The sequence below is a fragment of the Pleurodeles waltl genome, chromosome 10, assembly GCF_031143425.1.
Source record: "Pleurodeles waltl isolate 20211129_DDA chromosome 10, aPleWal1.hap1.20221129, whole genome shotgun sequence".
NCBI classification, from domain to species: domain Eukaryota; kingdom Metazoa; phylum Chordata; class Amphibia; order Caudata; family Salamandridae; genus Pleurodeles; species Pleurodeles waltl.
Genome location: NC_090449.1, coordinates 1,008,639,984 through 1,008,653,124, shown reverse-complemented (window position 1 = coordinate 1,008,653,124; position 13,141 = coordinate 1,008,639,984). Strand labels below are relative to the sequence as shown.

At 47.1% G+C, this 13,141-nt stretch overlaps 1 protein-coding gene across 1 annotated transcript; it reads right to left on the bottom strand.

Annotated features, from left to right (window-relative positions):
• Nucleotides 1-246: 246 nt before the first annotated feature.
• On the bottom strand, nucleotides 247-13,040 carry LOC138260849 (uncharacterized). Its single transcript, XM_069209272.1, has 9 exons — nucleotides 12,659-13,040; nucleotides 11,926-12,039; nucleotides 8,901-10,586; nucleotides 7,855-7,954; nucleotides 6,966-7,114; nucleotides 4,855-4,967; nucleotides 3,426-3,515; nucleotides 2,141-2,263; nucleotides 247-783 (listed from the first exon to the last, which is right to left on the bottom strand). Exons 1-9 carry the CDS (start codon nucleotides 12,723-12,725, stop codon nucleotides 589-591), a joined length of 2,637 nt encoding a protein of 878 aa, XP_069065373.1. The 5' UTR covers nucleotides 12,726-13,040; the 3' UTR covers nucleotides 247-588.
• Nucleotides 13,041-13,141: the final 101 nt, after the last annotated feature.

Here is a 13,141-nt window from a genome sequence, read left to right as displayed (position 1 = left end):
CCTTTAGCGGGATTGGCCGGGCAACCACTCCACACTTCTTCAAGTATACCGCCTAGTCGGTGAAGTACTCTGAAGAGCCGTATGGCTTTAAAGTACTTTATGAACTGGAATCAAGATTGAATTGATGGGCTGATATTAAAAAAATGGTGAACGACATAGGATCAAAACTGAGTTTATTCATAGATAAAGTACCAAATATAAATAAATACATTGATATATAAACATATTTTCAAAATTTCACTAATAGAATAATGTACCCATTGACACAATCTCAACAATGCGGTATGGAACAGACTAAAGAGTTTTTGTATGTGCGCAACATCACACACAAGTGATGCGGTGAACCCTCTCAAGCCGGGTGAGGTCCCTCCTGTCAATGTCTTTGTAAAGATCTATGACTTTGGGATTCCAAGATGGTAAAGTCTTTTTTTCATTGTAATTAATAGTACCTGCCTTTTCGGGTTCCGCGAGATCCCAGTGCTGACAGAGTTTTACTACCCAGTCAAAGAGTAGGGGGTCCCTTGCACCGACTAGAGTCACTAGCACTCCTGCTGCGCCACTAGGTGACGCTCTCCTCACGCATATGGATCACAACTTCTCATGTTCCATGCTGAATCCTCCATTGACGTAAGACTGCTGGGAAGCGTCCCCAGAGCTATTGGAGAGCGCGTCCTCCGTGAAGGCACTGGACCAGTATGGAGGCTCCAAGGGTACCTCGGTGAAGGTGCTGGACACGTGACCGGAGCTGTGATTCTTCTGGACCTGCTCGAAGAGCTGGAGCACCTGTAAAGAGAGACACCGGCGCCATTACTGAATGAGCAATGTCATGACTTCCCCTCCAGGGGTTTGGGCTGTAGGCCTCCCCCTGAAGAGAGAGGTACAATGGAATCCTCCACTCTCTGGCCTATCCGTTCAGGCTCTAGTGAGGGCTGTTTAATTGTCTACTCTTGAAGGTTAACTAATGTTGTACTTCTGTGTGCCTGTGGAGAATGTGTTCTATTGTAAAGTAATTGGTTTTATTTCCGCTCCATATGTCTCAGGTACCTCTGTGTTATAATAGTTTCATGGTGTACATTTTAGAGAATGCACCCTGTGCACTCACAATATCCCATCTCCAATCTCTACTCACTGGTGCCTGTTGTCTCTCATTACAGACGGCCATTATCGTCCCTGCCTAAAACTCCTTTCACCAGCCCTAAGGTTCAGTAAACTTTCATCCAGCCTCTTCCTCTGCCTCCTCCTTCTCATGTCCAAACCTCACATAAGGCAGCTCTTCAGCAGTCTCACCATTCCCTCCACCAGTCTGCCCACAGACCACCCGTAGTCATGATTTCACTAAATGCACCGGATGGAGTTAGAACTTACCCACGTCTTAAGCGCCCTCACCACAACTTACCACAGCCATCTCCACACTAAAGTCACCGTCTCTGTACTTACTACCTTCTTGGATGTGCTCAATCAGACTCTACTGACAAACACCTACTCTTGGCATCTCAGGCTCATCCAGGGAGCATTCTATCAATCCTGCTGACATGTTTACTTTAATTTCTTCTCCTACATTTAACTGGCCAGCAACATTGTATGTGACTCCAAACTGAAGTTGGCCCTGGGCAACGCCAAATCATCAGGTTTGCCTCCGACCTAGATATTCAAACCCCTCTTTTTCGGATGGCACCCCTCTAACTCCACACACAGCCCTCTACCCGAGGACATCTGACAACAAGTCTTTTAGACTCCACTCTATCCTCTCGCTGCACTACTTTGAGTTTCCTCTACCACACATTTTCTGATTACATCTAATGTTCTTTCAACTCTCTTCTTCCAATTTCCAAGAGTAAGTGACCAGTTGTTTTCCTGGCATTTACCGCTGGATGACGCTACTTGCCTTAAATTAAACTAACAAGTACACATGATCTACTTCCCATTAACCACACCATCCAATGCCTTATCCTATCTCCCTCTCACTATATTATAGTCCAAATATCTTCCAGTGAAATAAATGGCAACACAATCTCTCTCTCTTACACACACACACACACACACACACACACACATTCACACGTAAACAGGTGGACCGACACACACACACATACACACACAGGCACACACACAAATTGACACACAGACACAGAGTACTTACGTGAGATTTGGGCACCGTTCCTATCCTGAAAAACCCAATGGTCCCAGTGTCGATCTTGGTGCAGTTGACGATGGTGGAGGCGATGTTCTCTGGAGAAGGTCCATTGCAGAGGACTCCGTCCACCTGAGGAACAAAGCCACGTGTGAGATCACAGAGCAACAGGTTGTCCCATATTGCAGACAGCTATGGTCCTTCCATGGATAGTAAAGAAATTGGATCATTGTATTCATTTCAGGGTCCAACTGGGCCTTCTTCTCACCAAAGACACGGTTGACACCACAAAGGGAGTTCACTGCTCTACTGATTCATTCAGTTTTATCATTATCCAATCATTACTTTCTGGAGTGTTTGAGAATTACACAAAACCTCTTATTAAATTTAAGTTTACCCTGCCCCCTGTCTATCAGGATTCCTCCACTAGAGTGTCTTCACTTTCACTGCCGTCTGAGTACCATCACACTACTGCACCCTTATCCACAATCTTTCCATTCTACAAATACGGGTCACAACTGTCTGCCGCTTTGCATAGAAAAAAATCTCACTCTGTGGTCCTCTCCGGTCTTCACCATCCTGCTCTAGGATCAGAACTGATGATCCAGTACTTTAGATAAGCATTGCCCAATCGTGGAACTCTCAGGATACAACATGGTTGTTCACCATCCTGTTATGGGATCAACTACAGGCACAGCACACCCCTTAACCATGCTCCACTAGCGCTTCCCTCTCCATCATCCTAATCAACGGACCACCCTCAGACACTGTGTGCATCATCCTCGCCCTGTTGTGAGTATCCCCTATGCATTACTGCACACACCTTCAACATCCTACTCTGGGATCCCCCCACACATACCACCTAGATTTTCATTGTCGTACTGAGAGGACTTTCTTCAGACTCCACGTGTACTTTTACCATCCTACCCTTGGATTTTCTTTACACATAGAGTAAGCAACCATCACACTATTTGGAAATGCTATGCTGTCTGTAAACAAAGTTGTCAAAGTTCACCTACTCCCATTTAACAATTTTATGTTTTTAAACTGAGCCATATTTGTAAACTTTATGAATTTATATTTGGTAACACAAGCTACTAAAGGTTAGTTACTGAGTCAGAAATATCTAGCAAAACCTATTATCACCAGGACAAGTAACAATTGAAATAGACAGTCCCCAGTAAATGTTGTCTTCTCAAGGCTGTGCACGCAGAGACTCCTTGACCTACTAGGTCTCTAAGTTCTAAACACAGTGTCCTCAGATTTGTTTCTAGTGTTTGTAATAGTAATTTACCTTGTCTCCCAACTTGGCGTACACTTGGTTGTGATGAGTGGTGTCGGCTTCTCCGCTCGGATTGGCTGATGAGACCACAATGGGCCCAACCTGGAGAGAAACAACAAAGAGACATAGTTGGTGACTTCTCATTTCACAGTCGGGATGGGAAGTAGTGAGCGCGCACAGCAGGGTCATCCTGTTACCTAGCGGAAGGAACAAAACACATTTGCTGCTCCTTATAAACATTTTGTCTAAACTATGCTGTATTCAAGTAGAAAAAATGATTATCTGCTGAGAAATAAAATAAAAGTAATGTGATTTCCCTGATTATAGGTGTACGGTAGTAAATGACCATTTTAAAGCACATATATCTAATGACCCTCAGCGATGGAGGTTTGTCAGACACATGAGTTGCTATGGCACCGAGATCTTTGTTTAAAAGGAAGTGATGAATGGAGTGCTTAAATTAATGAATTATTTTCAGACACTGCTAATTACTCTCGATCTGTATTCTAAAAGGATCCTGTGGTGCACAACCATGGCACAGTAAATTGACGAAACAAATTGGGATTATAGAGAAAACAACTAGGTGTTTAAATGTGTCAACACGCCCACCTTCTTGAGGTTTAGGAACATTTCTCTACCCTCTTTGGTCTCCTTAAGGCATGCAGATGTCACATACATCCACACCTTCTTATGGAGATGCACTACATGCTCTTGTGTTATCAGTGAGATTAAAGATGTGCTCAGGCGTCTCCAGGCTCCTACCTACTCTTAGGCATGAAGTCGTGAACACTTTATCCTTTACATCACGGAGGTTGGTGTGTCCCTTGAACTACCTATAGGTGATGCAAGTGTCCAAACCTACACTTTCAGACTAAAATGGACCTGTGTCTACCCCCCTACTCAGAGACAAGAGAGCAATATTTCTACTTGCCCTTTTTGTTGATGGACATGTAGGATACCCAGTGACACTCTATGGGGTACGGACGTGTGTCACAGACTACATTTTCAAAGATGGCAAAACAGAAGGCAGAGCATTCAGTGGGAGATGAGCCCAAACTCCAAACTTTTTAAGGCTTCTGTCTGTGTCAGCCATTCTGCCTTCTCTAAGACACAGAGAAGGGCTCTTACTCCTTCCATCTCTAATTCCCTCCCTGTCCTCGTGGAACATATTGATATTTCTACTTTCCAACTCACTTTTGATTGGCAGATAGAGGAAAACTCCATACACTCTCCAAGATATCGAGAGATTTGTTTACATATCACCCACTTAAGGGTCTGCAGATCTACACACAGCCCTTGCTTGTGTAGTGTTAGCAGCCCAATGCCAGTGCTGCCCCTGCAGAGGGTGCAGCAGGCTGGCACACATGCACATCACTGGTGGCAGAATATCGCCATCCCTTCCCCTGCAGCGCTGGCAGCTCACTATCACCAGACAACTCACCAGGTCAATCAGGGATGTGGTTACAGAACAGTCTGGGATCCTGATGGCGATGCTCTCTGCGGTACCAATGTACTTCGCGGAGTCCTTTAGTCCGAAGCACTGCAGCCACTCGCCTGTGGATGAGAGAGGAGACAGAAGGGAGTGAGCGGTCCTCCATTTGGACTGCTGTTTGCTGTCGCTAAGCCTCAGCGCTCAGTTTTGGCAACCAAGGCTTATGTTTCATCGTTCCACTTGGATCCACAGCAAGAGTTAAAAAGGGAGAACCAGATAATTACGGAAGAAGTGAAAGAAAGGAAAACAACAGCAAGTAAAGCAAGGATGAAGAATCTGTAAAAGTGAAATAAAGAGACAAGAAGTGTAAGGTGGTAGAAGAAAGAGGCGTGAGGTGGAACAAGGTGAGGCAGCCTTGGCATTTGCTAAAGCCCAGCATTCGGTGATGCCAGCAGTGGACTCCTAAGAAAAGCTATGGGCCCCTCTACTTGTAAACTAACCACTAGGTGTGAGAGTCACTGATGCCCCTCTACTTGTAAACTAACCACTAGGCGTGAGAGTCACTAATGCCCCTCTAGTTGTAAACTAACCACTAGGTGTGAGAGTCACTGATGCCCCTCTACTTGTAAACTAACCACTAGGCGTGAGAGTCACTAATGCCCCTCTACTTGTAAACTAACCACTAGGTGTGAGAGTCACTGATGCCCCTCTACTGTAAACTAACCACTAGGTGTGAGAGTCATTGATGCCCCTCTACTTGTAAACTAACGACTAGGTGTGAGAGTCACTGATGATGGAGGAAGCTCCAAGCAACTCTGGTCTTAGAAATACACTAAACTCATGCATTGTGGCTGACAGTGCAGCATCCAACGTGGCCCCTTACTGAGAGACCACGAGAGCACCCTCTCCTCCCAAGCAGCCGGAGGATCCTATGATGTGCACTAAACGCGTAACATGGCCTGCTGCTGTTCAGCGCATCCCTGGAAGCCAACATTCAATGCACCTACGGCTTGGAGCCTCTCTATAACCAGCATTCAAGATCCACAGGTGCTCGCACTATAGGTTGGAAGGGTCAGATGATGGAATAACCTCTCCATACAGAAACACAGCATGCAAAGGACAATATACATGCTGTAGACGGGACTCACACAATAGAGAGGTTCCCTATAGAGAGATGTCAGGCAGTATGCAGGTGTCACCTTAAAGGCGCGGGTCAAATGATGAAGAGAACCTTGTCTATATATGGTACAGACAGCAAAGTGTGCTCATCCCAGAGGGCTGGGTCTGATAATGGAGAGATTCACTCCCTGTAGACAGAGATACAGGACAGTGAGCGGACAGTGCACATCCTGTGGGCGGAGTCAGATAATGGAGAGATTCACTCCCTGTAGACAGAGATACAGGACAGTGAGCGGACAGTGCACATCCTGTGGGTGGAGTCAGATAATGGAGAGATTCACTCCCTGTAGACAGAGATACAGGACAGTGAGCGGACAGTGCACATCCTGTGGGTGGAGTCAGATAATGGAGAGATTCACTCCCTGTAGACACAGATACAGGACAGTGAGCGGACAGTGCACATCCTATGACTGGGGTCACATACTGGAGAGGCTCTCTGCAGTCACAGACCGGGATATTTACAAGAGCTCACAAGGTATAAATAATCATTGAAGTTCCTTGCTACAGTCAGAGGTCGGACAGTACATAGGGGCTCGTCCTACATGCATGAATCAAGCAATGAAGGGGCTTCCTCCATAAAGGCATGTGATGGATAAAGCACATGGGTTTGCCGGACATGTGGCGATGATGTAATGCTTCAGCTCACACTCAGAACTGGCAGTGCATGTATGCAGCAGGAGTGGCAACAGCAACAGTACATGAGGGAACAGGGGAGCAACCCCACAGAGAGGCTGGAGAGCATGAGTGGTCTGTGTGTACAGATGAAGCAGTGAAGCATGGGTGTAGGCGGGAGATGGGTCTGCAATCACACTTCATGTTTGTGGTTGGTTTGCATCCAGATGATGGGTGTTATTTGTCCCATCAGTCCCCTCTGTTGGAGGCCCTGTGCTGGGATCTGCTGGTCTTCATGTGCACCCACAGATACAGACTCCGCTACTCACCTCGTGGAATGACCAGGCTCATCTGCGAAGGCCAGGCCACCTGCATGAAGTCCCAGAGCAGAGGGCTGAAGAGGTGCCTAGCCGGCTCCAGCTGCTTCAGGCTCGAGATCCAGATGGACATGGGGGCGTCCTTGGGCTTCAGCTTTGTCCTGGAGAAGAAACAAGGCTGAGGTCAGCTGAGCGAAGGGAAGAGATCCATCTTACCGGGATTGGAGGATCCATGGTTGAGATCCTGCCCAACCCCAGACCACCAGCACCCCAGCATTAACATGATGACAGAACGAGGGACATTTAGGATCACATCTACTTTCCATCTTGGGCCTGAACAATTTAAAAAGTCGTACGTCGTCTTCATGTTCTGGTTGCTGTAGACTTGTGTTTTTTGGGAATTGTTTTACTACAACTTCTAGCATCAACAGACACAGACAGAACCAGCTGAGCTGCTCACACCTGACATTGAACAATCTGCAGTCTGTCCTTCCTAAGCCTGACTCAAACCACAGCCCTGAAGAAGCCATCACACACCCAGCACAAATTTATAGAGCACGACTCTGGTCCTTTTTGCTTGCCAAAAAGAAATCCTGTTTTTTTATTGGCTTTTCATGTGCCTAAAAAGATGCAGAGCGAGGGATAGGCCTACTAACCTGTTACCCAATTGTTAAAGGATACTTGCTTTATTCTTTACAAAATGTCTAATGTTACTGGCTTTTGGTTGCTTCATTTCCAAGGGTGCTCTGTGCTGTTGTTATATAGTTGTTTCTTCTTCGGGTTTCCTCAGTGTAATTGCTGTCTGGTTGTTTCATTTCCATTTTTCTCATTGTCATATGAAGCCATCAATCTAAAATATCTACTATTGATTGAAAATAAGGCTTGTGTTGATGACACCCACCTGTACACCTTCTCCACGGCCGCAGGGCGGTTACAGGCTCCCACCACCACATACACTGTGTCTGTGGGGACACCACAGACTCCTCCGTTTTTCATGATTTCTGCAACAGAAAAGTGAGAACCCCATGAATATAAGAATACTGAGCTTACTAAAGCAGGTTCAGTCCTGAAATTAGTGAATGGTGTGATTTACTCTGGGCTTTCACGTATCACTAGTACCTACCCTCTGGGGCTTCCCATCTTGTGGCCAAAGACTCAGAGGCATGGCTTCAGAGCTGCTAGCTGACTCCATGTCACGAGGATCACCCTCATCCATGCCTGGCTTTTTAGCCAGCAGCACTTTGCATCCTCGGGCTGGTAGGCATCTGGAGCAGGAGAAACTATGAGTCCCAGAATGCAAAGTACTGTTGGTTAAACAACAGGAGTGGATGACAGTGGGCCTCATGACATGGGGCAGGTGGCATATACTTGGTATCAGAGTCAAGCATGTAGACATAGTTGTGACTCAGAAAGTAACATATACCCAACATTCCAGAAGTCATAGGGGGATTCTAATACAAAAGCATTCCTTTGCATGCTGGGCATTGTAGTCCTCCGAAACCACGCAGCTGTAGGAGCAGCACACATTGCCAGGGTAGGTAGCCAGACAAAAGTAGATAAAAAATGTGCGGGTTGGATTGGGAACAGCTAGAATAAACAAGCACCTCCCTTATCCTATTAAAATAAATTAAATAGTTCTAAATGGTTTTAAGTGGTAAAACAAAGAAGAAAGAACTAAAATGTGGCTAATATTATTTAGTGTTCAATATCAGGGACTTGGAGGTAAAAGCGAAGTCATATTTTTACCAAGGAGAAATTATTTTGCTGGAAAAATCATGCTTTCACTAACTCTTTTATGCCAAATGTTAGCAGCAAACAAGGCACAGCTCTGTTAAACTAAGAATGGAAACGTTTGACAATTTCAGACATTACTATCAGCAGATTAGAAGAGTTTTAAATTCCCCAACATGCAACACAAAAAAGGATTTCACCCCAAAATCTCCTTACCTGCGATCTGTATGACGGATGTGGCTCTCCTGGCAGGAAGGTGGGGGCACTTGGAGGATCCACCCCCATATCCCTGGAGCTGAAGAAGTGGGCAGCCCATGGGCAGCTGGGGTTCTTCAAAGGTGTTACTGACCAGTCCAGACAGGAAGCAGTAGAAGCTGACCACGCCAAAGATGATGGTGACAGCAATGTCATACCCAGCTGGGAGGGCTCCGATGGCGTCCAATAGAAAACTGATGAGGATGAGTTCAAAGGTGAGGCAATAAAGAAACCAGGCTTTGCTTAGGAACAGTGTGCAGAAAATAATGAACCCATTCAAGAGCATGAAGCAGATGATGCCCACAGCCATGTGGAAGCCTCTTGTGGGGCCGTAGAGGCCACCGTACCTGGTGAGACCCCAGATGATCCACATAAATCCATAGAGAATGAAGGTGCTGCTCTCAAGGGTCTTACCACGGGAGAAGGCCACTGAGCCACAGACAAGTTTCAGAAGCCCTCCAGCTACCACCACCCATGGTAGGACAACAGTGGCACGTGGGTCTGTTGGGTCCACAGACATGGTGATGGCAAAGGCAGACAAAATGCTGCCTGCGTGGCCCAGCACCTCCGCATCAGCAAACTTAGAATAACCAAGGTAAGGAACATGCAGGTCTTTTTCTTGACGTAACTTGAAAATGCTACTGGATGTGAACAGGTTCTTAACAATCCCCTCCCCTGTTGGGATCTTGGTGGATGCTTTCATGTTGTAAAGTTTAACAAGTGTCATAAGTGCTGAAGCCACGTAAATAGCCACATTGACTCCTTGGGATCCACCATGGAAGAAACCAGTGGGACGTGAAGCCGAAGCGATGCAGTAGGTCACATAAAACAACAGGTACAGGCCGTCTACTAGGCTCCTGCCAGCCATAAATACGGCCAAGACCATAAACAGGAGCAGAAAGACCACCTGTAATGGGACAGGGAAAATGGGTTCAATTGACTGCCAGACCTGGTAGAGCAAGGAATACCCTTCAGCGAACCGTAGGATGGAGGTGAAGCCAAAGAAGGTGGCCACCAGGGTATCCAAAGATCGATACGACAGGATGCAGACCCCAATCTGGATGAGCCCCGCCATCCAAAGCCAAGGCACCTGCCCCACAAAGAGACTGGTGGTCACTCCCAGGACCCTGCATCCGAAGACGCTGGCAGACACCATATTCAAGATCAGCCCAATGATGACCAGGTCGTTGGTGCCAGAGCCCATGGGTGAGCCCTGTGTGTTGGCTTTCGCCTTAGCCAGGTCAGTGCCAGGGAGGGTGACCCACTTCCTAGTAAGTATATAAAGGAGCCTCCCTCCACCAAAGTAAGCCCCAACAAGACAGACGATGAGGTGGTTAGAAGCCACAGCCGAGGCACCAAAGCTACTGTCATAGTATGTGGCGGTTTCATGGGCAGTGGAGAGCCAGATGGCCAACGCCATCATGGCGAGGGCAGCTTCCTTCTGAAGGACGCCCACCACACTGATGATGAGCAGTCCCAGGGTGAAGGCTGCAAGACCTGGGACCATGGCATTACGGAGATCAAGGGACCCTCTCAGGACCCCCTGCCCCTCCATGATATGGATCACTCCCTTAGAGCACCATAGCGCTGAGACAGCCAGGCAGAAGGACACAAACAAGGGGACAGGACCTCGGCTCCTCCGGACTCCTACGGGAGAGAAGAAGGGAGAAGTAAATATAGGCAGGAAGAAAATAAAAGGCACAAATGGGTGACGAGGTAGAGATGGGAAAGAGAGTGAAAGATATAGAAGGTACAAGTTAGTATAGGAAAGATGGCATTGGAGAGAGAAAGACAAAAGGAGAGAATTAGAGGAATTAAAGAGATTGGGTGAGAGGGGGTGAGAAGATAAAGGAAGATGGGAGAAATACATTTAAGGAAAAAAGAGAACTAGACAAAGAAACAAGTGACAAGGTGCTCATGAGAGGACTGAGAAAGGAAAAGAAAAAATAGGTAGGGAAACAGAAAGGGGGCGGTAAATGTAGGAAGAAAGAAAATAAAATAAAAAGGAGAGAATGGAAAAAGAGCGAGTAGGAGTGAGGACAAGAAGAGAAAGAGGAAAACAAAGAGGAGAGAAATAAAGAGAGAATGGAAAAGTACATTTAAAAATTAAAAAAAACGAAACAATGAAAAAGTGTGACAAAGGGATTAAAAAGAGGGATGGCGGAGAGGAGAGACAGAAAGAAAAGCAGAGAGGCAGAGAAAATGAAAAGATAAATGTAAGGGAAAGGGTGGTTAAAGAAAGAGTCGGGGGGGTAAATGTAGAAAACAAATAGGCAATGAGAAACGAGAGAAAGGGATATAAAACAGGGGTGGCAAAGAGGAGAGAGAGAGATAAAGGGTGACAGAAAAAGGGGCCAAGTAAATATAGAGAAAGGGAGCAAGTGTGGGAATGGGTAGTATGTGGAATGAGGGAGATAGTAGTGAGAGACAGGAAAAGAAACAGAAGGGAGAAGTGGCTACAGAGGAAAAGAAAATCATTAAAAGAAAGGAATGCTAAAAGTAGTCGGAGTGAGAGGAATGAAAGAGTGGAATGGTTATTCGAGGGGGAAAGAAAAGGTGGAAACAAGAAAGAGAAAATGTAAAAAGAAAAGGGGTCGGATCAGCATCAATTTCACTTCCTGTCTTCCCAGCTGATAGTTTTACCAACTCATCAGTATCTCGGCCAGAGCCGGTGTCAGGTTGTATTAGTTCATGGACTGCGCTTTATTTGCCCCCAGTAACCCGGAGAACCGGCTCCAGGCTGTTCTACAAGTTTTCTTTCATTAATCCGAAAGAACGAGTCTCTCTCACCCACAGGGTGAGCGAGGGAAGACTTTCTCTCTCCGCATCTCCGCCTGGCATTCGTTTCAAGCACTCAGTTCCCATATTGCTTTGTCAAAAGCGCATTGAAGCAATGATGAGGTCTTTAGGCGCTATGTCGCACAAAGTCTCGCCTGTGTGCCTCCCTCCCCGATCCCCCTGCACCGCCACAGATGTGATCTCTCACCTGTATATCCCAGCAGAGCTGCCACTATGATCAGCAGGACCCCCAGGGATGTGCTGGGGATGAGGGGCGGGGCTCTGGAGGAGCTATAGGACGTCACTGCCAGCAGGAGGGAGCCTGGAAGAACAGCAAACACAACCATGATGCAATGATACACGAGATACACTCCTGCCAGAGTCCCACCTTAGGAGGACATCTGGAAACACAACAGCCATGAAATGATGACGTACACTCAGACCGGAGGTACCCGGATACACACCAAAGACGCCCGTGACATAAACACGCACCTATTCCTTTCAGATCTCCGCAGCATGCGCGTTAACTCAGGAATCCGCGTTCACAGTATTATTCCAATATTCAGTAATGATTGGCTACAGGTGAGGTAGTGGGGGAAGGCGCCCTATGTGGCTGTATTCAGACATGAGCTGAGCTACAGGGGCCGAGACCTCCTGAGAGGCTCCTGCATCCGAAGGCCGGTAGAGCTGAGACTGTCAGTCGCAGTGGATTGTGAAGGAAGCAAGTCACTGACTCTCCCCAGCTCTACCTGCACCCGGTCCCTGTAATCCCATCGTCTCTTAGGCCTCAGAAAATAACTCAGCACAATAGGATCCCTCAACAACACCTCGTCTAAACAAGGGTCATGACTCTCCATTCACAAAGCGCCTGCCTGCCTCAAACGGATTTTAGCGCTATAGAAACTCACTAAACATGACCTAAGTGGCAGTATGGGTCCTACCTGCTGAGATGGACAGGATCCCTACGGAATAGTGAAGGGGCTCTGGTGCCTTCCCTGGCTCCGGCATCCTGCGGCTGGAGTAAATCCGTTGTGAGTCTGGAGTATGGGCTGAATCCGGGCTGAGTATGGGCTGAATCCGGGATGAGTCTGGGCTGAATCCGGGATGAGTCTGGAGTATGGGCGGAATCCGGGATGAGGCTGGAGTATGGGCTGAATCCGGGATGAGTCTGGAGTGTGAGTCTGGAGTATGGGCTGAATCCGGGATGAGCCTGGAGTATGGGCTGAATCCGGGATGAGTCTCGGCTGAATTCGGAGTGAGTTCGAAGTGTGGTTGAATTTAAATCCCGTCTCAGCTGAAGAGCCCCTGGTCAGACAGTGCTGGTGTCTCACTCCACATCCGCGCGCATCAGCACTTTATGTACAGTGCCCCCGAGGGGGGAGTGTCTAGTCGCTGTCACTCAAGCTGCAGTGGGATTTTCCCAA